The 27,320-nt window shown below is 39.9% G+C and overlaps 1 protein-coding gene across 1 annotated transcript in view; it reads right to left on the bottom strand.

Moving 5' to 3' along the window:
* Window positions 1-14,439, bottom strand: part of LOC137296311 (DNA repair protein complementing XP-C cells-like) — a 28,787-nt gene extending 14,348 nt beyond the window's left edge. The window contains exons 1-9 of the mRNA XM_067828082.1: window positions 14,162-14,439; window positions 9,663-10,795; window positions 9,295-9,382; window positions 8,606-8,690; window positions 7,968-8,192; window positions 7,389-7,457; window positions 6,374-6,466; window positions 2,969-3,507; window positions 1,494-1,621 (exon numbers count right to left, since the gene is read on the bottom strand). Coding sequence (XP_067684183.1) covers window positions 1,494-1,621; window positions 2,969-3,507; window positions 6,374-6,466; window positions 7,389-7,457; window positions 7,968-8,192; window positions 8,606-8,690; window positions 9,295-9,382; window positions 9,663-10,776 — 2,341 coding nt within the window. The 5' untranslated portion in view covers window positions 10,777-10,795; window positions 14,162-14,439. The remainder of the gene's footprint in view (window positions 1-1,493; window positions 1,622-2,968; window positions 3,508-6,373; window positions 6,467-7,388; window positions 7,458-7,967; window positions 8,193-8,605; window positions 8,691-9,294; window positions 9,383-9,662; window positions 10,796-14,161) is intronic.
* Window positions 14,440-27,320: the final 12,881 nt, after the last annotated feature.

The following is a 27,320-nucleotide window of genomic DNA, read 5'->3' as shown; positions in this document are numbered from 1 at the left end:
AGTGAAATTCAGTTGGGATGGCAACTGACAGTGTTTATCGTACATACCCATTGTGTTTCACAAGCTTAAAACATGCAGGGTTTCTCAATAATAATCGTACCAACATCCTAGCAGTAACTTATGAAAGACAAGACATGCTCATCAATCGAGTCTTGACAAGTACTTACAATGTTTGCTGTGATGCAACACCACGCTTTAGCGCGGTAAGACACATTCATCCCAGGATGTATGGTGCCAGAAACCACATTTTATTTGATTAAATTCAATCCCAATTTCATTTATTAAAACTGTTGACAGAAACAACGGAAACACCATGAGCGCATTACCTCATTCCATATGCGTACAACTTCCGCTTACCTCATTTGTGAGGGTCCGTTTTTTGCGCCTATCTCAATAGCACCAATTTCACATTATTCTTAGCAGTCACCAACAGATTACAGTCTCGTAACCCATGGACTCCGAGACCCGTGTTATTGACTCATTGAAGTCAGTTTCAACAATTAAATGGGCAAAATTTTGTTTTTTCACAATCAAAGTTGCAAGTATCACAGGTAGTCAGCAGTGACTTGTTAAACTGTCTCCTACGTAAATTGTATCAAGACAGGTAACGGCCTGTGTTCATTGTTATGCTAAATATGTTTGCAGAAAACTCGCATTATATACTAGCCAGATAGCAATGTAAAATAATCTGTTACAGTAACAGCTTAATATGTAAAATATTCTGATAATGGAATAGAAGTTCTTTGATGTAATATTATCGGATCGTTTTTACCTGAATCACTGGCACATTGGACCAAAGCATCTGTGCACAGCTGATCGCTATTTCCGGCTTAATTGAATAACAACAAAGACGTATATTCATGTGAATATACGTCTTTGGTAACAGGTAGTGATATTTTATTGCAAAGTTTCCCGTACATATATATTTTCATTTTCAAAGTTTGTTTATTTTCACCTTCAACGATACGATACATTTTTACTGGACCCAATTCATGAAACAGCAGTTTTGTTATGTCCTTGGAATATACGATCTAACTCGGCCTTTGTTCCACATTATGTAATAGGTACTATAACGCGGATGTTATCCATGGACCCCAAGACCCGCGTTATGGCAAGGGAGGACTGTATTGTTTAGGGTGGTTTACCTTAGGGGTGTATGGGTGTTGGGCCTTAGGGGCGTATGAGAGTATGGATGTATGGGTTTAGAGGGGTATATTCCTAGAGTGTATGAGTGTGGATGCAGGGCCCTTGAGGTGTATTATAGTACAGGTGTAGGGCCTTAGCTGGGTATGGATGCATAGATTTAGGGGTGTAAGAGAGTACAGATGTATGGGTTTAGGGTTTATGGGTGAAGGAATGTAGTATGTCAGGGATGAATGTGTAAAAATAATGGGTGTACATTTCTTTCTTTCCTACCTGTCACTTCATTGATGAATAAACTACTTCAATACCTTGAAAGACTCCAAGAGTCCTATAAAGTTATGGAAACATACCTTTATTTCCAGATCTTCCTTCACCATCTGAGTCAGAAGACAGAACCTTCCTATTTTTCCTCTTGTTCAACTTCTCCATCAGAGGACTTCGGAATGATGTCTCTTCTTCCATAAACTCACTCCCAGAGCTAAAGCACCAAGTGAACACTGTACTTCACAGTCATGCCATCCCGTACAGCGAAACAGACTACATACCATTCGCTGCTAACAGATATTACTCAAATACTATTCCTCCACATTTTCTTGCTGTTCATTAAATAAAATCTGGCTTCATTACCATGGTTACTTGTCAACTATTGTTTAGCTGCTTACTTTAATGCCTTTCATCTCTTATAACATTCAGAATAGTCTGGTTTTGATAATGATATTCAGAAGACAATTTTTTAGTTTGTTCACAACAAATGTTCATTTAAACACATTATAGATCTGGGTTAGGTGCTAGAAAAGGAATATGCAAATTACTAAACAGTATCAGCTGTTGTATAATAAGCTAGCATGAAAAGGAGGAGGTACTCTTATTGTAGCCATAACAGCAACCTGACCATTTCACATGAGTGTGTTTATGACTTTACATCGCTTTTAGCAATGTTCAAGTCATATCACAACAGGAAACACCAGAAATGGGCTTCACCATGTACCCAGGTTAGGAACTGTACAAGAGTCTTCAGAGTATCGAGTGAACGCCTCAACCACCACACTACCCAAATGCCCTTTAATTTAGCTTTTTTTTTAGGATAACCAACACCTGAACTGGATACACGTTGAAAATTCCGCACAAAATATGTTATCGTCAATACATGGAGAACTTCCAGCTAGGTGGAATTTTAAGAGGACCTTTCAGGGCCAACTGCACATTAGATCAAAAACTGCTTACAGAACATCAATATCTACATGAACACAATTGTCAGGTTGGTGCTCAACTTATCCTTGTTTGCCAGTAGTAGGTATTCATCTCTAATGAGTACATTTTTGCCAAACAATTCTATTATTACTCCTTAATGTATGATAACTTCATTATAGAGTACAAATATGAGCATTATTAAATGTGTTGCATTATATCTACAAATTGTACCAAGTCCCACATGTGGCCAGAATGTATTCTGGTGTGTAGCTGTATGATAAGCCTTGTAGCCAAAGTGCCGAAGTAATTCCTTGAAATTAACATGAGCTATCAAAAAGAGCTTCCTCATAAAACAAAATGGCATAAAGACGATCCAAATCTATATAAGTGCACATTAGTGTGTGCTCACAGAGATGATGTAGGCAAATCTTCAAGAGTGATTGAGAATGGTTCTATGCTACTCTTAGCAATTTTTCAGCAACATCATCACAGGGTACCCACGAGGAACTGAAATGGGTCTTCAGCGTGACAAGCAAACACTTTAGTCACAAACCTACCCCACCACCCTGATCTCTCTAGAAGAAATGCCTATTGGCCAACTTTCTATGCAGTGTATCAACAAATCCCACCATACCTCAGTAGAACCACCTCGTCCTCCATTTTCTCCTTCTTCACTGCTTTCTGTTTTCCTTTGCTCCCTCGTCTTCCTTTCCGCTTCTTCACAGTGTACTCCTCCTCTGAGAAGCTGCTATCATAGTCACTAGGAACACTTTCTTCAAAACCAGACTCACTCCCATCTATTTCTTCTTTCATTGTGTTCTTTTTATCTCTTTTCCGTAGTGTCTTCTTGGGTTTCTCTTCCCCATCAGATTCAGAGTCCTCTGAAGAAAGTTTCTTCTTCGAGAGTTGCTTCCCCTTACTGGCCTTGCCCTTCTTAGACTTATTATCAGCCTTTTTATTCTTGGCTTTGGTTTTAGAATCATCATGACCATTGTTCACTATATCTTTGGGTTTAGATTTACCTTTTTGTCCCGCAGAAGCACTTTTTGAGTTTTTAGATTGTTTAGTATTTCCAACACTGGTTTTGCCTTTCTCTTCAATTTCTTCTTCAACCTGAGCTGTTCCTGAAGTAGTGGGATCATCCTCTGTTTTGGATTTTTTCTTCACTTTAAACTGAAGATAAATATTTTTACATTACCATCCATACAGGGCAGATTTCATGCTTCTTACATATCAGCAATACATGCAACTTTATTGCATGGTTTTAAAAAAAAAAAACCCAAAACCCAGAATTTTTCAGGATTTCTTTTTTTAATACTACTACATCTCTACTACATTATGTTTAAAGGTCACATGCAACGTAAAACACAACTTTGCCGATTCTGGTACCTTTCGATATGCACTTATCGAAACTAATCATAAAAAATACCAATTGAACCTATAAAGTTGAAAAAAAAATGCGATGAAAGAAAAGCCCGCGAAATCGGAGTTCAAACATTTCACTAAATTCCCCCCAGCGCTGGGGGGAAAACTGGTTTCAACAGCTGTGCTCCATAACGCATGCGCAGTGAATAGGTTCGCGGAGCTTGAAACAGTATGCATGCCCAGCGTCTTAAGTCATGAGCAGTAGTCTAATCTTGGTTGTGCACACAAACAAGTATATAATCTACTCGTTATGTAAAAAAAACTTGTTGATTGTGGTAAGCAGTCTCTGTCACAGAGAAAGCTCAGTGTCTGGTTTATTCACACCTACATGTCTGTCTGCCTGTCTACTTAATGACAACATGCAATACACAGCTTCAATCATTGACTACGTGCAATTTGAACTTAGCACCTATCAGACTATACAACGAAAAGAAAATAAGTTGATTTATGACTCGTGCACCCAAGTCCCGTGTCTGCCACATTATGTAATTAGGCAAGTGTGATACACATGACATGTTTTTATGTCTGTGGGTTGCAAACAAACTACATTCATTTTTTTCGGATGACTGGATCTGACGGAAACTGGTACAAACTCTTGTCAGTTGCATGTCCTGCTTTGTACTTGGACATATTCCAGCCGCGCACTAGTTTACCATCCCTACCGACATGATATTTAAATGGATCGAGTGCAAATTCAGAGAACACGTATTTTCCAAACCCAACATCTCTATATACATTCTTCATGGATAACGACTTCTTTTAGTGTATATGATTTTGTTTGACAACAGTATATGAATCCATACTGAAACGACGCATCAAGTACACAAAAAGAAGTTGTTATCCATAAAGAATCTTACTTTCTTGTCACTGGCTATACTTCTAAAATGCCCATCAAACAGATGATCTTTCTGTACACACAATGAACCCTCAGCATATCAGCAAATGAACCAGCCAATCGGAAGCTGTCGTTACACTTGAGTGCAAATCCACCCGCTATGACTGCGTTCGGTCTCCCGAGAGCTTCGTTTCGGGAGAAGTGAGCCGAAGTACAAAATATTGCACTTTTGAATCGCTATTGTACGCTTATAATTGTGTTTATTTGTTTTTTGAAAGCAACAATGCATATTACATGTCATGAATAAGTGATAAATGTGTTTTAATTATGTTTGATTTTTTGGTTGCATGTGACCTTTAAATAAATTACAATCTATGTTACCAGTGTCTATTCTAGGACTGAAAATCTAGGGTGGATTTGTCACCCCTTCCCAAACCTCCCAAAAAAAGGAAGGGGGATTTGGAAAATGTAGTGGGGGCAATACCTGTACCGTCTTTCAAAACAGCGTGGATGTATGAAAGTTACTGCAACCACCAGTGAATGTAATGCTCATGTTAATTTGGCTATATCACAGCACCAAGCTCATTTTGAGGGAGCCATGGTCATTCTTTCACCCATTTTTTCTGCAAAACACTTGGTTGGGTCTTTTTTAGAGTTGGAGGGACTGGGGTCAGTCTCAGGGTTTTGCTCGCCTTTCGATTCACACGTTTCCTTAACAGACGTATTGGTCTGGGGAGACATGTCTGACACTGTTGCTTTCTCAGTGGTATTTTGTGCAAAAAAGTCAGATATTTTCATTCTTTTGAGTGCCATTATTCCTGCCAAATTACCACAAACCGTTGTAAATAAGAATTTCGTATTCATTTGTCGTTTGCAACTTTAAGTGATAATATTGTCTGACTTCGAAAACAAAGCTAAAACAAACTGATGTTCTAAAAAAGATCGACTAAACTGTGCTCTTCCAAGCCCTGTACACACGCACTATGTTTAGTGTTCATAGTCTAACGTTGTCAATTAATTAATTAATCAAATAAAACTTATCGAAAAATGTGATCTATTTCATACTGATATGAATGGAATTTCGTCTCCCCAGAGCAGATAGTGGTTTTAACAAAGGGAGGTTACTCTGTTATGTTTACATGTTGTCACTTGAACTTGACTCTGTGGCTGACTCCGATTTAAAAAGTCATTCCTTGTCAATGTAAAGCTTTTTTCGTATGTTTTTTTAAAAGTTAGGTATGGAGCAAATTACTATATGCGACAGTATGCACTCCGTTGTTTCTATGAGGGGTGATTTGATCATTATCAGCGCGAATTGTGCAATTGCGCATCCTATAATAGACACTGGTTACATAATCACTGGTTTGACACGGAAGTACGACATTGTGGACAAGGTGGGGACGCAGTGGGACTGGTGTGACTATCTAATCAGGAATTTGAACCGTAGGGATAAATAGAGAATGTGTTGGTCTGTGTTGGTTTGGGAGAGGATCATCAAATAGATGCGGCCTAATCACTGTAATAATATTATACAGCTACACACATGGAATTATGAATAAGGATCCAGGCAACCAATCATGAAAAGTTCACAATTCGTTTTCCCTTCCCCCCACACAATTTCTTTAACCTCATTTGACACGTCTTGCACAAGGGCTCTAAGTTTACATAATTTGTATATGCTCTAAAACTGCATGCAAAATATGGTGTAAAAACACCTGGTGTGATCCTGCTGCTGTTTCACATAAACATCATGACCCAACACAATAGTGTGAGACCAACCTTATCTTCTTCCATAAGCTTGAATCCCATTGGCTGGAGTGATACCATCAGTCGTACATCAAATCCCATTGTCCGCAAGAAAATGATGAAAATCTGGATCAGTTGGAAGAAAGCATGGTGTAACTGAAGGCTATGGTTTTAGTGAGAACTATAGTTTCACTAACAGAAGACTAGAAAACTATACTATTGTGTGCCTGACAGAAGACTACTGAGTGACAAGACTATTGTGTGACTGACTGAAGACTATTATCTGACTGACCGAAGACTAATGTCTTACTGAAGACTACTGAGGGACTAAAGACAATTCTCTGACTGACTGAAGACTATTGTCTGATTAACATACAATTATCGTGGAACTGTTACTAACACATTTAAGGACCAAACAACAGTACCCCTTATCTGCACTTACATTACATGCCCCCAATATGCTATACCTTTTCCTACAACCCTATCCCCTCTCAGATAAGCCCTTCCGTAAACATACTATTGTTTAGCTATGACTTTATCTCGTACTACATATCAAACATTGCTGGTATTTTTTTCACTTTCCCCTCATACCTTCGGCTTTTAATGGGTTAACACACAATCATTTTTATATTTGTTGGTATGGTGGTTCAGTCTGGGCACAAACTGATTAATTATTATTCTAGCTCCCACCTACCCCGTTGGCAACATTCGCTCCAACCAGAAACCTTTAACAACTGATCATCGAACAGCCTACATTATAGCATTGAAACCATAATACAAAGGTAAAGTACATTGGTAAAGTACACTGGTAAAGTACACTGGTAAAGTACCTCTGACTTTAACAAACTCAAAACTCAGGAAAATTCTCAAGAAACAATTAACACTTTTCCCCAAATTTTCCAGCCAGTAAGATGATTAGCACTTAGTTTCATGGTTCTGGGATAAATCCTTTACTAGAGCCACAAGAGACCTCAAAGTATAGAATGGACAATTGAAGATTCAAAACTACATGAACTGGTAACAAAAAATCAGACAGTGTAATACTTACAGCCGCAAGAACTCTGCCTTCACAGACCTGGCGTGTTGAAATGGCAGCCTCTAATTGAGCTTCTTTAATCTGAGAAATACAAACGTCAATAAAACGTGTTTAGGGTAACAACAAACGACAACTAAATCATTCTCTAATCTCATTCATATCGGAAAACACGTGCAATAGCCTTGCAATCCTTACAGTGATGCTTTGTCCGAGGTTCTTGATCGGCATGCACCACGAAGTTCATCCACCATAGTTATTAGACCAAGGTGTGCCTGGATGACTGACGACATTTTCAAAGCTAAACACGAATGCTGACACGCAGAAAAGACATGGCGGACTGGTTGTACACAGACAGTTGCTTCAAGCCTGTAGAAATAGGGTGAACTTCCTTGTACGCAACACTGTCTCACGTAAAGACATGGATAAACAAACACGACACTAAAAATCTGTACAGGATTGTTAAATCTCTCACAGAAACAAAGGCCATACTCAAAGCCCCAGCCGTAGTTGATATTACAGAAACAATATACAAGACAGTATGGTATGACGGATCACAAGTGGTGAGTGAGCTGGGAGCACCAAGGTACGTACCAGTCCAGGATTGCTTTTATCTCCATCAAAGTACTGTGACTTGGCCTGGAGGGGGAACTCCTCTCTGAACCACTTGACAATCTGCCTCAGTCCCTCGATGCTGCAGGATGTGGCTCCATGGGTAAACCTGGCAGGGATGATTGAGATGGCCTGCGCCATAAGCGTGTCAGCATTGCAGATGTTGCTCTGATGGAAGCCATGGGACAACAGACACAAAAGATGCACCTGTGAAGGTGAAAGGGTAAGCAATGTGAAGGTCAAATACTAGTCAGTTATCCACCTGCATCATGGCCCTTGCTTAAACTTATAAATGAGTCAATGAACTTGGTTTAATTTTGCTTCTATCATACTTTAAGTTACTATATTGGATATTGAAACAACCTTTGAAGGTCTGGGTTAAAATTAGATATCAGAGAGCCATGCATGCTTGGGATCTGGGTCGGTGGACACAAGTCAACAAGTATACATCAAGCAAGCTTACGAGGGGAGTTGGGTTTTTCATCAGTTTTAGCAATATTTCAGCAATATCATGATGGAGACACCAAAAATGGACTTCACACATAGTACTTACTTGGGGAATCGAAGCAAGGCCTGTGACATGACAAGCAAACTCTTTAACCACCAAACTGCATGCTTACCTTATGAATGTTAATTCGAACATCTTTCTGAAACCTCCTCATTGTTCGCTGAATATAACCAAGCCAGTCAAACTTCTTCTTCTTCCTATAACAAAATAAAAACAATTGCTAAGTAGAGGTTTGTTCTCTTGTCATTAGCCATCAGAGAGCCTTTTTTAGGATATCCTCTATGAACACCACTTTATCTAAAGGGTTGCATTGGTATATCCCTACAAATAGTGTCTAGATGATTATATCACCATATTCCAACCCCAATAGTAGTTTCAACGTTCAAAATTAGTAGTTTGACCATAAAATTAGTAGTCAACTACATAAACAAAATCATGATGGATTCTGAGAAAAAATTAATGATATTTCGGTCACGTGGTTAAATTATTTCCGCAGTGTCAAATCACAAAGGTCCTCAAATCAGCTTCGCTAAAATTACGTTTGTTACTTGCAATCATTCCAGTTCAAATGTGTCATTAAACAGGATGAATGGAAGGTGCGTGAAGTCGGCAAATGTATTTCATTGTTGAAAATATATGTCTTTTGTCTATACATCCAAATTTTAATGTAATTTATTCAAATTTTGTAGGATTTCTAGTGGAATCATATTGGCGTAGTTTGAAGTTAAAATTCATAGCGAGTACGATAAAATCCTAGAGGTTGGTATCTGTGTATCACTCTTCTAGAAGGTTCCACAATACCTTTTTTTCCTCATGATGTCAGGTGCTTCTAGTGTGATTTCCACTGGCTCTTTGGGAATCTGAGATTTAAATGGGCTCCCTTTGTGGTCTGAATAATAACACAATTTCACATGTTGAACTGAACAGAAATTCCTATAAATGTGGACAGTTAGGGGGTGAAGCTGAGACAAAATATTTTGGTTAAAAAACTTAGAGCACAGCTAAACCAAACAGGTTAACACACACAACTATGAAAGGATATAGTTTGGATTAGCCCGACTTTTAAGCAATGTTCTAGCAATATCATGGCAAGGGTTTCCATGGTTACCAGAAATATAGTTCACATATTAGGGGAATCAAAACCAGGGCCTCAACTTGACAAACATTACCTTCCACTTCCTCCCAATCTTCACTATCCTCTTCGTCCTCCTCATCATCTTCATTACCACTTGATGACCTTGACCCTTTAACCTTTTCCCCACCTTGACCTCCGGATTCTGACCGAGACTGCGAGCAACTTGCACCTTCCATTCTCAACAAGACAGCAGTCACATCCCCTACATCAAGATCTTCTAATTGGGAACCTGGTGGGACATCTGCTTCAGTCTTAACTCCATCCATTTTGGATGACTTTAATTTTATCTCTGCAACAGTTTTTCCATGTTGCCGTTTTCTTGTTCCAGACTTGCTCTTAACATCTGAAGTAGATTTACTTCTTCTTTTCGCTGATGGCGTAGTTCTGAGAGTTTTAACTGCAGGTTTGTTTTTAGCTGTTTTAACTACAGTCTTCTTCCTAACCATTTTCGGCTTTTCTAATTTCGACTTAACTCTTTTCACATTTTCAAAGTCTGAGGAATCTGAATCATTCATTACACCGACTGGTTGTGAGAAATCCAGTTTTGTTTCCATGGCAACCATTTCCACTTTTACTTCTTTAGCAACAGTCTCGTCTTCTACTTCCTCAAAATCATCATCGTCACTATCATTCTTTTTCAATGATCCATGAACCATTTTCCCTTCATCACGTATAGCCACCTGCTCCGACTTATTATTTCCTTCTTTCATTAATTCACCTTTTTGCTTCAATGCTTTCCTTAAGGCTCTTTGGTTGTGAAAACAATCAACAGAATCTATTTGTTTTTTACCCTCTCTCTTTGCTTCTGTAACAGCTGGATTTCCCAGTGACTCTTCCTGAACCAATTTGCATGACTTTGATTTTTTTCCATTCCAACTTTTCTGTTCACATGCAGAATTTTCTTGTTTTCCTTCTTTTCGTTTCTGTTTACTTAATGGCACAATTTTGTCTATATTTTCTTCACTTCTTCTCTTCCTAACTGTACGAGTCTTCTTTTCGTCCTTTTCTTTTGTTTCATTTTCAATACCTTTCATAGACGTTTCCTGGCTACTTTCCTTTTTTTCAACATCATAGTTAGCTGACTTCTTTTTTGTTTCCTTTTCTGTCTGTGATTTCCCAGATCCTCTTGTTTTTCTCTTTGGCGGCATCACTGATTATATACTCCACCTATAATATCAACAGAAAACATCACATCACATTATTATCACACAAGCATATACATATTTGATGTATCATCACTTTTTTCCCCCAAGAAAACATGAAAAGACTATTTTCATGGATTTATCTTACAGTTTGGATGAGTGAACAGTACAACCTCATTTCTAAGGATTTGAAAATACACCATCAGAATTAGAATTACCATTAGAATTTGTTCGCCAACAATTAAAGTGTCAAAAGTGAGTGAGTATGGTTTTATGCCACTTTTAGCAACATTCCAGCAATACCATGGCTGGGGACACCAGAAATGGGGTTCACACATTGTACACATGGGGAACTGAACCCGGGTCTTTGACGAGCAGACACTTTAACTACTACTCTACCCTATCATAGTTTTAAAAGAAAGAGATATCATTCTGTATCACTTCACTGATAGCTTGTGCCTCATCGATCCTAGGGTTAGTTGTGTTGGAGAAAGGCAGGTCACCATGGTTATCCCCAACTCAAGCCCAAAGATAGAAAATGCTGGTGAATGCATTTTAGAGCATCCTTGAATATATCAGTGTAAGAAAGACAGCTTGACCCAACGTCCAGGATGGGTGAATTTTTGGGAGGACGGGTTAAAAAAATCTAGTCTGTCCTCATGTCGGGTCAGTTTTCAGATCTTGATGGAGATGTTGATGATTTGTCTGAAGACTAGTTCTGTAATGTTGTTACCAGGTGATTCAAGCTCTGTGAGTGCATACTGAATGACAGCTTAAAAGATTTTAGCAGGACTGGTAAAAAATCTGACCAGCCAGTCCTGTGGGCAGGCTAATTTTCTACGTCATTCCTACACTACTAATATCCAGGGTATATTTTCCTAAAATCTGTGGTTGCATCAATACTACCCATCAAAAGTTTAGACTCACTTAAAACACTCACTATATCTTATATATAAGGGAAAAAAATATGGGATCACATGAATGGACAAGTGTTCCTTTATTTTTTTTTTCAAGATTTTTCACTAGACAAAGCTTGTGAAGAAACCTGGAAATAAATAAGGGAACATGTGTCCTTTCATATGATTCCTTATTTATTTTTCATAGTTTATATATATATATATATATATATATACATACATACACATGCACAAATCACACACACAAATCACACGCACACACATATGGTTACATCGAACATGAATTTCTACTGACTTGGGGGCAGAAACTGCAAACTTTATGCAGATTAACTAAACAAGAATCACGCATCAGATTGCTGAAAACTGTGCAAAAGCTGTACAAGTGAGCATGTGTGTATTGGGGTAATTTAAGTTTCGTTAAGAATTTGACAATTTTCTCCACGTTTTAGCAGTTACTGAACTCATGACAATAATCTTTTCAACACTACGATTTTGTTCTAAAATACATCAGTGCATGTGTAAACAGTACCTTGAAACGGTATGGAATGTTTGTAAAATCAAGTTTAGAATAGTTGACTGAAACAAGTGGAAACATTTCAGTAATGAGTCTAAACTTTTCATGGGTAGTATATGATCTGTGGCTACGATAATTTTATAGGACAGACCATGGTGACGTCAGTGTTTTGATCACGTGGTGTGCCCGAGTACTTCCGGTAGGCAGAAGTTAAACATAAACACGAGAGAACCACACAAACTGCATACATTTGATCGTTGACTTTTCATACGTAACAACTCCTCCCGGTCTGTATTTCTTTTTCTTTTGGTGTGTTGCGTAATTAGACAAGTACACAACCTTTATCTTTCTAAAACATTTGTGCAAAGTATCATATTCACAATATCCAGATTTCATACTTCAGTACTCTGGCCCAATACAGCAAGTCTTCGTTTTTTAAGCAAAAATGTAATGCAAAAACTCCCAAGTGCTTGTCTCGCATTTCTTTCAAACAATGCAAATTTCAAACAAATAATCCCTCACATCCTGTTTCCTTGCTTACATGTTGTCACAGAGTCAATGATATAATCAGGAAAGGTGATTAATCTGCCTCACCTGCCAGTCATACATGTTACATAAACACCACTCCAAACCTTCCTTGTCAACTATAACAACACATGCATCTACAGTTCAAAAGTCTTTAAATGGCATTGAGTGACCATTTCATCACAGCTTTGCCTTCTTACGAAAACAGATAAAGAAGTAGCTTTGATCTAAGCTAAGTCTTTAAATGACATTGAGTTATCATGTCATCACAATAATTCCTACTTACAAATAACACATACAAAAGCAGCCTTGACAAAAAGCAGCCGGACACACTTGTGGTAGACAACAGCAATATATTCTTTATTCCTAACAATCCAGTATGCAACCTGAACAGTCATCTCACAAACATAATTTTCTCTTAGCAGATATCCAGCAAACACAGAGGTGATTTGCCATCGACATTGTGGTACTGTATCGGGAAAAGGTGTCCACTTTCCACATATTCATATGCTTTCAGTGACTTGAAGGCTTTCATAGATTCGAGGGTGAGCTGACCTGGGGTGTCTATCAGATAGAAATAAAATCTTAAGTATATAATCTGACAATTCTTTGCCTTTCACGCTACACCGGTTGCCATCGTTATCATCAGCCATTGTGGCTTTCTGCCTACCCATGTATGAGTGAGCATGGTTTGTGACGTCACTTCCGTAAACATATGGACACCGCTATAACTTCCATTTATTGGGTCCACCTTCTGACAATAGCCAATTATGATCGAAAAGGAACTTGAGAGCTGGCAGTTGCACAAAACTGAATACAAGTTACATTGGATAACTGCGTCCAGAAATTGAGAAAACTAGAATAGGATCCTTTGATTTTGACAAATTTACCAACAGATCTGAGTACATATTCCTAACTCTTAAACTCACTACTAACTGTAGTATTGACTTAGTTCAGCTAGCTAAACTAGTATCGACTATGACTAATTATTACACATTGAGTATGAGTTCCGCCGGTATATCCCCCATTCCAATCAAAAACCAAAATTACAAACTGACATGCTTATCTCAGGCTCATGATAAATATATTGGATACATTCAGTAAACCAGAACAGGTATATGAACAATCAATGAACTTATGTCAGTGTTGGAATCATACACAGGGGAAGGAGCAAATTTACTATATCGAAGGTGGGGGTACGGGAGGAACTCTTCCCCATACCGTGATTGACGATGATCTGACTCAAGAAAATATAAAACCCAAATCAGAACTAGGTCACATTTCTACCCCAAATCGCCGATCACACAGAACAGCTGATATAGATGCCAGTCCGCCATGCCTCGCAATTGCAATAAATCGACTTGACAGATGGAATTAAAAATGTTCATCATTACCTAAACTTTTCACCCAAAAAAGCATGACAATGTACGGTTACCTTGAAACGCGTTCTGTTTCAATACATATTGACAGCTCTACCCGCCAAATCCACATGGCAATGTTTATGCAATCGGTAGCCTCAAACCGAATCCGTTAAAATGTCAAATTTCCGTTTGTTATATCCTACGCTATATTGCAAATAGAGAAGCATCTGGTGCTATCTAAATATGTACATATAATACACAGCCATAAGTAACGAACCACCTAGGTGCATCATTATTGCAACAAGAGAATTTAGGATTCCCTAGGAACAAGAGTACTTCTCAATCGGATCTTCACGGCAGGAAGATGTTCTGATTGACGTTGCCACAAGAGTGACTTCCCTTTGACGCATTTGTTCAATGTCCTTCATACTCGGTCTTTTGAGAATTTTGAAACATGTGAGGTGTGTGCTCACACATACACTGCAATTTTGTTGAAAGGGTAGACTCACGTTATAGTTTGGCATGAAATATGTTGGTTGTTTTTTAACGCCGCAATCAGCAAAATTCCACCCGTAGTCTATAAATAATCAAACCCTGTACCGGGCAATCCGTGATCAACAGAATGACCATTAGGTTACGATGATCTGTTAAAACACTAAACGATAAATTAAAATTAATTTTGTTTTTAAACACGCCTTAAATTCCAATAATTCTAGGAGACATTAAGCTACGATGAGAGGTAGACAATTTTTAAACACGCACATCTTTTCTGTTTCTATTTTTTTAAATAGCATGATCTAGGAGATTCTAGGAGACCCGATGCCTGCTGCAGTAGGCAACTAACAGGACTGGATGGTCAGTCTTGCTGACCTGCTTAGCACATGTTTCCGTAGCCTGATACCAAATGCATAGATCGATCCATGCTCATAAAATGCATCACCGTGTTGTGTGCTCCAGAGTCGATTATTTACAGACCACCGTCTTACAGCTGGAATATGTCCGAGTGCGGCGTTAAGAAAACCCAACACGCACACGCACACGCACACGCACACGCACACGCACACGCACACATGTATATTAATTGTGCAGCATTTATTCCTAGTTATAAGATAAAATGTTGTGGAAGCATCGTCTGTGATTATATTATTCATATTATTTAATGCATCCATCGTCTGGATGGTGCGGTGTTACTGAAGGGACATTTGCGCTTTGAAAGTCTTATAACGAGATTACAAGTCTTTATAAAGGGATTTAAATCGTTATAGGGTCAGTATTATAATCATTATTTTTCTGATACGCAAATGTCCTCTCAGAAAGGTCGCATCAGGTGACGGAAGACCACTCTCGATCATTCACCTGTGCACGTAATTTAAAGTAAGCGAAGTCATCGTAAAATATCTAGATTTCCGACATCCAGTGTGTAGTTATAGCCGCACACGGCTATTGACTTTGGCATTTCCACCACAGTGAACATGTTAAACACTCGATTAGAAGACAGCAACACAACGGGGGAGCGCAAACGGCTCCTCAATATTTTCATTAGTTTACTCTTACAGCATCTTCAAGTTCTATCACAATAAAACAGACTTGGTTCAATTGCCTCTCCTGTTGTGTTACTGTCACCTCGTTGTTAGTAGGTCCAAAGAAGGAAGAAAAACAGACTCGTATGTATATCATTCATCAATATTTATTACATATCGAAAAATAGAATGGTATGTGCTTAAAAAATATCCGAACACGGACCAAAAGGGAAGAATGGTCCTCTCATTAGGAGAGGAATAACAAAGAAATGTCAGCTAAAGGGTATGCCAAAAGATACTTGATTGAAAGGGTGTATCCAAAAGAAAGCCCAAAACTGAAACGAAAACAGACCAGTTTAAAGAGGTACAAACGGGATAACGGGGTATTGTGAGGGCACCAAAACACGTCCTCCAGTCTAAAAAACATATACAGCCAACCAAACAGGCCTGCAAATTACACCAGCATCACATATACAGAAAATTATATACTATCCTCTCCCTCTCTCCCTCTCAAACTTGATAAACACGGTCACACACCTACATATCCAGTAGTGACACAAACACACGCGAGCATCCACGCATGAACTCACGCACGCACACTAGATGAAGAATCTACGAGAATACTCTCCTCAAGAAGGCAGACACTTTCCTCAGTGCCATCCTCAAAGAATGAACATCCTCCACGAAGTTGTCGTCGTCCTCGTCCTCATAGACCCAGTAGTCATTGTCGTCGTCACTTGGGGAAGGATAATAGTCGACGTAGGTGATGGTGACTGTGGCAGGGAGCGTCTCTCCATGGTCAGGGCGGGCCCAGAACGGGGTGAAAACACTCAAGAGAGTCGGGAGAGGGGCTCGGGGACGAAGCCAGGGGATGGTACATTGGTGAGTGGGGAGGGTGGGATAAAGGAGTGTCATTGGACGAGGGTTACAGGAGGTGTTTATGAGAAGCAGTGGCAGAAAAAGGTCACAGTCCATAGCCCCAGATTACCTATTTTATGAGACAGTACCCCAAGACAAACAGTCTCTGCTGACAGATTGTTAGAAAGAAATGTAAAGGTGTAAATGGGAGAGGGGTACCCGGGGATTGATTTTTAGCATACCGTAAGAGAGAAAATACAATGAAATGTCTCTACTATGCACAAGACGATTGTGGAAGCATAGAGAAAAGAAGAAAACTATTCCGTCCAAGCTCAAGAAGATGTAGATGAAATGCATACACAGTCGGATTCCTCATCCAGCGACGGCCATAGACTAGCAGCAGGAGTGACATGATACCGGATCATTTCTTCCCGTGCTGAAAATAACCAAAAACAAGAAGTTCAAATGCACATTAAAATACATGAAGAGTAATTTAGAGACCGTCGAAGATATAGTAGACATGCGGATTGCCGATAAAATAGACCATGAAGCTAATGGAGTCCCGTTCGGGACAAGTATCGGCCACGAGAATGTGTTACAAGAATAATAATGGGCATTTAATCACTGCTTTGGTATACCATCCATCTATTAGAATAGCCACAAAAGGCCGACTACTTTCATGAAAAGCTGACAAAACAATATGCCCAAACTATGCCTTATAAACAGTTACAATATGTCAAAAGGATTCTAAAAGTGCCGTCCGTCGTTTATAAATAGCGAGAGCTTTCATTTCACGGGCAGAATACACATTAAACAGATACACATTTGGGAATTTTCACAAAATTGCAAATGGCGGCCAGTCATCCCCACTGTTGCTACGCTCAAACTACGGCCAATTTTAAACTTAATCTACACTTTTAACTCCTTAAAATACAATAACTGTCTGCTTAAATACCTTGAATATGCAGCCTTGTAAACATCTTGACAGTAGCAGAACTCGGAACGATGTTGTAGTCAACGAAATGCAGAGCGATAGGAAGCATGAGCAATGGCCATTCTGTTAAGAACAGAGGGGACCGTTGGCAACGGCAACGGTAACTACATGGAAAAGAAGTCAGAACGAGGCGTCATCGAATGTTTCCGTCAATGCCAAACAGGCGGCTATAGCCACATATCATGGTGTCAAAGAGGTGGCGATTTTTAGCTTTTTAACCAATGCCTATAGGTTCAAATGCCGGATATATCGTAGTTCACTACCACGCCTTCTCTGTTAGATCTTATAAACACACTGTCAGTTCTCCAAAGCCCTGTTAAGATGAGTACCAGTGAGGAAAGTTGAGGATTCGTTTTCAGTCAGAGAGATCCAAGCCTTCCGATTCCCCTTTTTGTTATTTCACACGGGTTTATCTCAGGAAGAAAGGCCTCACTGTTGCGAAACAAACATGACAACTACTACAAATAAGGAAGCAGATCCTCTTTCATCGGCCGTTGCCATGGTTACCGTCGGTGATAAAAAGAAGTGCAGGTTGTGTTTGTTTGTACCCCGAATTGAAACTGACAAACCGATGAACGTGAGCAGTTGCTTGCAAAGTCCGTACATCTGACGTGGGCACCGTTTGCTGGTGTGTAACTCGTTGTGTACATTCATAGGTTGTCGGTAGCTGCACTAATTGCGGCGGAAAGATAACCTACGCATTTCGGCTGATAAACGCTCGCTAATAGTCCGACAAGAGTGGTCTCCCTTCGTGCATCAGCCCGGACCAAGCTGGATAAGAGAGACCGCTCCAACCATTCCTTCAAATACACTAACAGCCCATTGACCTGCTTGTGCCTTCAGTTTGTTAACTTTCTGCATGACTCAATCAAGAAATGAGAGCCAGCTTCGTAACATTTTCATCCATATTCCCCCTCATTTGAATGCCAAGGCAAGGCGTCTAATTGTAAGGCAAAGACTAAAATAACCCAGAGTTGCTTGTTCTGTCGTCAACACTCATTCTCCGAGCCTGTAAGTCGACGAATGTTACTGGTTGGACCACTCGATCCCCGTAAGGTGTCTCGTACAACAAGTGTAAGTTGTTGAAGATCAATTCCAACACGGATCTTCACGGGTATATCGATCAGGGACGTAATCAGTACCACAATTGTCCGAGCATCATACAAGAAATTTCAAGTCTAATTATCTGGATTCAAAATGACCACAAGAGAAGGAGCACAACAGCTCTTTCAGTCTTGGAATATGTACACATGTAAGGACGATTCATTCCCGTTCATGTAAATGTCAAGGAAAGGTCAGAGAAAATGGTAAGATTTAATAGTGTCACTTTGATTTTAAAAGTTGGCCGTGTGATAGGGAGTAAGGCATTTGTTAGCACTCGCCCCTTTCATTCACCTCCAGGAAGACGCTATTCGGCCTTTCCCGGCATAACACTAGTTAGGCACGAATGTGAGGGAGTACTTTCTAACGTCGCACCAGCGGTTTTGCAGTACTTCACGGACCGCGTCGTACTAAATATAATGAGTGTGTGAATAAGGTCATACTCTGCCTTTAGTATATTCCAGTATATTATATACATATATATATATATTCCATCAATATTCCAGCAATATCACGGCGAGGGACAACAGAAATTGACTGCACGCCTTGTACCCATGTGAGGAATCAAACGCGGGTTTTTAACATGGCGAGCGAACGCTGTTTGAAAATCTGAACTGAAATAAGTTGTTGAGAAATTTTGAAAGTAAAATGACGTCTGGGGGCAGAGTTACCCAATCTTCTATAAGGCGCTCAAATCCGTAAAGATCCATGGTAGAACTGATCTTTAGTAACCCATGCTTGTCGTAATAGCTAGGCTAAACTAACGAGGTCCTGTGGTCTGGGTTTCTGACGTTGACACGCGTCATCGGCTGCGTCGATCGATGCGCATGCTGTTGATAACTTGATTGTCTGGTCCAAACTTGATCGTTTACAGACCACCGTCATGTGACTGGACAATTGGTCAGTGCGGCGTAAAACTAAAGTTACTCATGCGCGCCAAAATATTCTATGCGGAGTTGCATAGTACCTTTTGAAAACTCAACGTAAACTCGAGTTCGCTCGCACTTTGCCGAAGTAGATAGCGCCTTATTGATCCTGTTAATGGAATCTGATGACCTGATGATTTGTAGAAGCCGACCCGACAATACGTGACCAGACTCTTTCTAGTAGTAGATAAATATACAAGGTCTAAATTTTACGTTTTCGTTTACGAAACTGTCTTGATCTCAGACTACACCACGTGTTTTGAAAGCAGAGTCTAATTTTCACTGGGGATTAATTCCTGTCAGCACAGACAAGTAGACCGTCCAAGTCCTGAAACCCTTTAAATGGATCTGTATAATGTGAAGTGATCAAACGATGCGATTGTCCTAAAGAGATGCGTGTCTTTTCTCCTTCCTGATATCCCTGAAAGTGTTCTGTTTAGTTTCCGCATCTTTAAGTACAACACTGACTGACTGAGTGAGGATGCTTCTACACAGCTTTTCGCATTATTCCAAGAATGTAACGGCGGAAGAGACCAGAAATTGGCTTAGCATGTGTAGTGGAATTGGTCCGGGGTCTTCAGCGTGACGAATGAAAGTCTTAACCACTAGTATCAGGGTATAACGAACTTTCAGCCAGATCGCTTCGCTGGTTAGATGTAAAACTTGCCAGCTCTTACCAAAACCCACTTGCCCACAAAATATCTTCATATACACGTCTAAATTTTAACCCTACCGTCGGGCAGGTGAACTTGAGAATCTGGCACTCCGAGTTGAAAATAACCCGTCCCCGGCTTTCGAGCAGTCACCTATTTCGAACGATGCCACGAGGCTGGCCCAACTACTTTGCCTAGAGCTTGGAGTTAACAGTGAATGGGCTACATCTTCCAAGGACGCCGGACCATCACGCTGACGTGAAGGATAGCAAAGTTTTCGATGTCTTGACTGAGGATGCAGGTCTGTTTACCAGAGAATATGTCAACTAGTAAAGTTTGGCACGTTTGTGGGTCGTTACGCTTGTCTCCAATCCCAAGCTGATGTAATTCTGGCATTCTTTCACAAAGCACTAAGGTGATCATAAGTCGCTGAGGTAACCTTAGTGCTATGTTAAGAAATATGATTAATTTTAACTTTAGTAAATGCTAAAGTGAAAGGAGCACCTGTTGTGAATGAAGGTCTGTGTGGATTTTGATTAAACCATAACGATAATCACAAGGCCGTCAAATATGTTCTTTACCCAATGTACCGGTCCTCAAAAAAATTATTCCAATATGGTATCGTTTGAAAATCGTATACCGGTAATACCGTGCAGTCTTAACTATTAATTCACGGGTGCAGTCCTCGGGACTCTCATTTCCAGAGCCAGGAGTTAAATTAGTGGCAGAAAAATGAATGCATTGTATTTTCCGAAGACCCAGGATCAACATGCTGACGTGACGGATAACAAAAGATTAGGATGTTTTCCTCCGGTCTTAGTTTCCCATTCAAGATAAAGTATGAGTTTCTTGCAACGTATAGACTGACGGGAAACTTGTGACACATTCATCAACTATTTTGTTTCCGATCACTGACAATGAACCCAGAGAAACGGACGTATAATATCTTTTGTTCGCTTAAAAGAGGCTTGAACTCACCACCTCCCCAAAACCCCAGATTCATGAATGTTTTATTATTTGTCAGTGCTATTTCAGTTAGTAGCTCACACAGGAGACTACATAGACAAAGGTCACAGGTTCGAACTCAAAGAAATATGCGTAGGATTTGATCTATCACTCAGCATCTTTCCAAGCTAATTTTGGACAAAACGGGAGCCTTTAGGTATCGGCTGTTACTGTGTTTCCCCCTTCAAGATATTAATCTAATGAAATCACTCGGAAATTCAGTGAACAAACATTCTGAGAGGTAGATAATGATCAAAATACTGATAAACCCAAACTCGAATTGTCTTTAACCCCATCATTTGGACTATTTTTATGGAATATCATAGAGACAAAGGAGTATTCAGTAAAATGTATTCCTGTGAAAAGAAGGTCCCGTAAAATATACAGACTGAATTCCCACCAATTATTTACACTGAGGTCAGTCCATACTTTCGCCTGATTCTAGGGCGTATGGAAATGCTAACACAGCTCCTGTACACAGGCCATCGTGTCACTGCGAGGACTTTAAAGATTTTTTTAAAAACATATAACAATTTTGAGATGACCCCCGACTTGAAACTCGTCACAGTACACTATATCTACAAGGACGGAAACTTCGGTGTACCGCACCCGCCTGCTTTGCCGATCGCTACGCTACCATCACATGCAATCGATTAATACTTCATCTAAACATAATCATGGATGGCCTACCATGTTTTAACTGTTATTTCTACAAGTCGATTGATAGCCGATTTTGACTCTCAACAAAACGATCTTTACATAAATGGAGGATAATAGCAAGCGTCGACCAATGAGAGGGCTTGCTGTGACCACACACCCTTTATGCGGTCTATCGTCCTTGCTATCGTCCGCCATTTGTGCCCAGATCGTTTAGTTGAGAGTTTTGCTGAATTTTGTAATAGGGGATGAAGTCTTTCCACTTTTCCACAAACAGTGTTTAAGATAACTGAATGAACTTCTACGTGTGTTTCGTAGGGACTTTAAAGGTGTGCAGTTAATATTTTTGTGTATTTTTTCTCAATTTTGTCTCTTTTGCAGATGTTTTCTATTCAGTCTGTTCGTACCATCCAACAGGTTTTTTTGTACGTTATCCACTTCTGAAATACTACTTTATGGAATTCATGTACATTACACATGTGCATTATAGGGACTTGAAAGATGTGCATCTCATGTTTTGATTTTGTATTTTATTCATTTTTCCAATTTTAATGCCGTTTGAACTTACATAAATTTTGTTGAATTTCTCTCTGAATATACTGTTATAGGGCATGATGATACCTTCACAAATGCTGCACAACAGAATTGACTGATTCTATGTGTTTCACTGGGATTCTAAAGGAGTGCATCTGATACATTGTTCATCCAGTTTCTTAATTTTGTCACTTCTACAGATGTTTGAACTTAGTTGAATTTGGTTCTATTCATCCGGTTCGTCCCATACATCAGGGGGTTTACTCTATCCACTTCTCAAAAACCGTTGCACAAGACTCATTTAGCTTACTTATGTCTTTCATAGAGACTCTAAAGGTGTGCACCTCATGTTTTGTTTTTGTATTTTATAGCTTTTTGTATGTTTCGGGACATTTGAACTGAGGTAAAATTTGTTGAATTTCTAATTTATGATAGTAAAGTGGGGGATTTAATCTATCAACTTCTCCACAAAAAACTACTCAACAGATGTGATAAGCTTATACATGTCTTTCATTAGGACTCGAAAGGTGTGCATCTGACAGCTGCACAAATGTTTATTGAACTTGTTTGGTAGAAATTAATCATCAGGGCACACTCAGTGTAGGAACTCTTCCTGCACCAGCAAGGGCATCCGTGTCCCTGGACACAATTTTGTCTTGTTTGTAAAGATAGCGACGCCGCTGGAAGAAACCTGACGCATTCCCAAATGAATCCTTGCCGATGAGGAATAGATGAAAGCAGGAAATGTCCGATGTCTGAAGTGACAAGTCTGGCTTGTAGGATACTTAGTTCCCTATACATAAGACAGGGGCTAGCATCAGGTGCTCTCCGTGTCTAACAGCGTTGCTTGTATTTAGCTCGGGTAATTTTTGGTGACACTATTCCGACGAACCTCTTTATAACCCCTCGTTTATCATTGTGTGGCGAAATTCGATGGATCATGTTGTTGATGATTTTTTGTATGTTTCGTTGTTTGTACATTGCTTTTTTAGGATCTTTAACCTTTTTGACGGGAAAATGTCCTTTTGGTGGGATCTGGGCTTCAGGCCTGGTTGGCACCACTTGTGACTCTGAAGGGCATTCCAAGAATTATTGGAAGATAGTCGTATGCGCCATACATTTAATTAACTTCCGACTTTCTTAGCTGTAAGAAAGATTCCAAAATCTAGGCCCAGGTCCTAGATTTTGAAGCTCTCTTAGCGCTAAGATTGTCATAAGTGCCATACATTAACATTAACCTACGACTATCTTAGCGCGAAGAGAATTTCGAAAATCTACATCCAGGACCTATGTGCACAACGCGATCTTAGCGCTACGACTATCTTAAGCTTATATTAGAGAATGGGAGTTACAATCATCATAGCGATAAGATCGTTCCAAATGTAACAAAGTAAGAGACATCAACCAGAAATACAAGGATGCAGACGTTTCTTGATGTAGACCTGGGAGAGAGAGAGAGGGAGAGAACCTGGGTAGTACTTAGCGTCTGTGTTGTGAACTCCCTCTCTGTCTCTGTCTGATTATTGACACCTACTCTTTATACGCTCGCCATGCTCGGCCATAGGTTTTACTGCACTGCCCAGTGACCATTATCCAGGGTATTTCTACACTATCTTTTAGACCCCTGGTCACTCTTAATACACTGGCTAGAGTCCACTGTACAGGGCAATTCTCCACTCATGCTGAGTTACAGGAAGCTAACCTACACCGACCATTTGGTCATTGTTCTGAGTTTATGGCCCCTACATCAACCCCGATTCTCCGGGTTAGACACGGCTTCTTCTCTCTCCCTTCGTTAAAATGGATTTGTTAACACAGTGGTCATGGCCCACTGAGTCCACTTTGTTACACAAACCTAGGATGCTCCAGTTGTGATTCTGGGACCCCAACCACAAGGCGTTTGTAGCACTACGCCTTTTGTAAACCAATGATTACAGCATAGGGTTACGATGGGTTCTAACGTAACGGACGCTTTGTAGACCAGGAGCCTAGATTTTTGAAGCTGTCTTAGCGCTAAGATAAAGTTAAGATAATGTTAATGTATGGCACTTTACGAAAGCTCCAAAAGAGTACCTCCAGTCTTTAAAATGAAAATTAAAAATGTTTTGTAAGATATTTGATTTAACACATATCTATTATTTCATATTCTAAAAGAAGAACACCTTTTCACTGAAACTGAAGGAACGTGGAAATAAAGTGTTATAACTCTTTTGGAGCTTTCTGAAGTTATTTCTTCGTGTGGTAGGCATGCACTACCACGAATAAAGTCTTAAGCACAGCCGCTCCTTTATTAGGTGGGCACGGAATCAGCTGAAACGCCCGATAATCTCTTAAAGTTTATATCTAAGCTTGTGCGACATGAATTGTGGAACGCACTCACGAGCACCATGCGAGACAGATGGATTCCAGAAAGAGAATTCTTAGTTTCGGGAGGAAGCTACAAGGAGAAGCTACTGTAGAAACTGAAGACCCAAACAGATCACACAGATATGTGATACCAAGAACATCGATCACAGAAACACAGCCAGATTTAATTCACAGCCGGTACACACCGAAATGTATTCCAGGCTCCTTGGCTTAGCACATTGGATTTAAGTTGCCTTTTACGAAAGGGAACAGCTAGTGGTGATCAATCTTCCCAGCAATACCCATGGGGGTGCTCATTATATTGCAATACGTCGCCTGACTCCCTGTGTAAAGTAACTGTGTTACCTCACCACACGGCAGCCATAACGCGCCTTCATCTAATGAAGCTGAAGCTGGGTGGCCTTCCCAGAAATCTCACGACCCAGATCATGATAAATGGCGACAGACTACAAACTCCATATTGCCAAATGACTGTCAATGCGCGCTGGAATCTAACTGGCTGAAAATGGAATTTATAGCTCGTCAATCTTCTGGACTATACAGCGTATGGGAGTGCGTGCGTTTAGTTTTACCTCACTTTTGATAATATTCCAGCATTCTGCACGGCTTCGTACATCGTGCATATGTGGGGAATTTAACCCGGGTCTTCGGTGTGACGAGCGAACGCCTTAACCACTAGACACAGCGTATGGGATAATACAAATGTCAAAACAAACTGAATACATTGTAGCTCCCAGGCTAAAATATGTATCATGTACGAATATATTCTATTGTTTACATGTATAATTTTAATGATCAATGAAATACATTTCTTCATCCCCAACATGGGTACGACGTAATACTGCTCTAGGACTGACAGATGCGTCGTAACGCAATTCTCACTCTCACTCATTTGGTTTGGCAGGCCTTGCTACTCGCAAAGTGATGACAAGGCATTGCACCCGCAAATCTGAATGTCACGTGACCAGATTCGTTATACAGTCAAATCCAGATGGGTCGAATCGCTGTGGACCAAGTAATAAGTTCGACTTATCGATGTATTTGAGACATAGGTATGTCTATAATAAAACATGATCGAATATTGAACAATTCCTTTATCCAGCACGTCATATCAAAATATAGCACACCAATACATTACGTGACACAGATAATGAAACCAAATACTAGTAGTATATAATTATGAATATATTCCGACACTAGCACAATGAAAACAAATAATTCAGTTGCAAAACCAGACCAGTCTTTCAGTGACGTTCGCACACTGTCTTGGGTATTAAAACAACACCGTACTAGAATTGAAACAGGTTTTCTGAACGGGATTTTAGTGTTGGAAACAAATCTGCTTTGAACTGAATGAAAAGGAAAATACATTCAAGTACTTTCGTGTCCTCGCGTAATCACAGGGGCTTATTTACAGCAGTGCCGATCTGCTCAGGTCACTTGAATGTCAAGGTCACTAATGGCCGACAAGTGAGTAGGAGTGCTGGCGATTTTGGTGTAAATGCCTGCTTACTGTCGAACAAATGACATGTAGATATTGCAATAAGTTTTCCGACCCCCGGAATGCCACAGCCGATCGAATCCAGCCCAACGCTGGTGCTGCCAACGTGAATGGATTTAATAAACGAATTTATAAGGTGAGTTTTCGCCGTATTGGGTTATCCATGATTTTGGCGTGAAATTGTGGAGGTAGCTGTTTTCGATGATTCGGGGCGTATAACTTTTGAAATAATGATCCGATTGTGACCAATTTATAGGGAGATCATCTGGCTTTCGATCCGTTGGCCTCAACGGGGCCTTAAAAATATTTTACGCGGTGACAAGTAACTTTGATCGAGGAGGGGGTGGTTTCTTCGTTACATCCCTTTCCTTTTATATAGTACTAGGGTAGGGTCTATACACCTGTAAGTCTTTCGAACGCCGTTTCTAAGCGATACAAGCCCCTGTGCGCGTAATGAGAATCGTGAATGCCCTGCCATGATAGAAAGTCAATATATATTTGTCATACACGTGTATAGCAGCTCGGTTAAGGTAGTAATCATCGATAAAACCATCCAGCCACGGATCAGGTGCGTGGTTCGAATCCCAAGACAGTACTCTTAAATGCTGCTTCACATGCATACATACATGCATACATACATGCATGCATACATACATACATACATACATACATACATACATACATACATACATACATACATACATACATACGTGCACCCTGAACCAACTATCGTACCCAGTCAAACTTGTCATTTGTTTATCAAACTTTCCAATCCATACCAAGCTCTCACTGAAAGGGTTCTGAAGTTCCCCCTACCTCCTCTCGCCCAACGTTTTGTATGCCTGAGATTGTATACTGGTAAGTAATATTTCCGTGAGCAACATTGTCCGGCTTTAACAACGGACAACAAGATCACCGGAAGAGGTTGCGAATGATCAAACATGGTTTTGACCAAGTTTTATTTGCAAATTTGCAATTGCTGTTGCACACGTTTACTTTCCATAGGGAAGGTTACATATTCCTTCTTGCCAAAGATACTGAGATTGATTCTGACTTGGCCTGTTTTACCTAATTCAGATGACCATGACCGTGACACAAAATGAATCAACAGTGACCA

The sequence above is a fragment of the Haliotis asinina genome, chromosome 9 (assembly GCF_037392515.1).
Source record: "Haliotis asinina isolate JCU_RB_2024 chromosome 9, JCU_Hal_asi_v2, whole genome shotgun sequence".
NCBI lineage: Eukaryota > Metazoa > Mollusca > Gastropoda > Lepetellida > Haliotidae > Haliotis > Haliotis asinina.
Note: the sequence above shows the minus strand (reverse complement) of the source record. Positions and strands in the feature narration are given on the sequence as shown.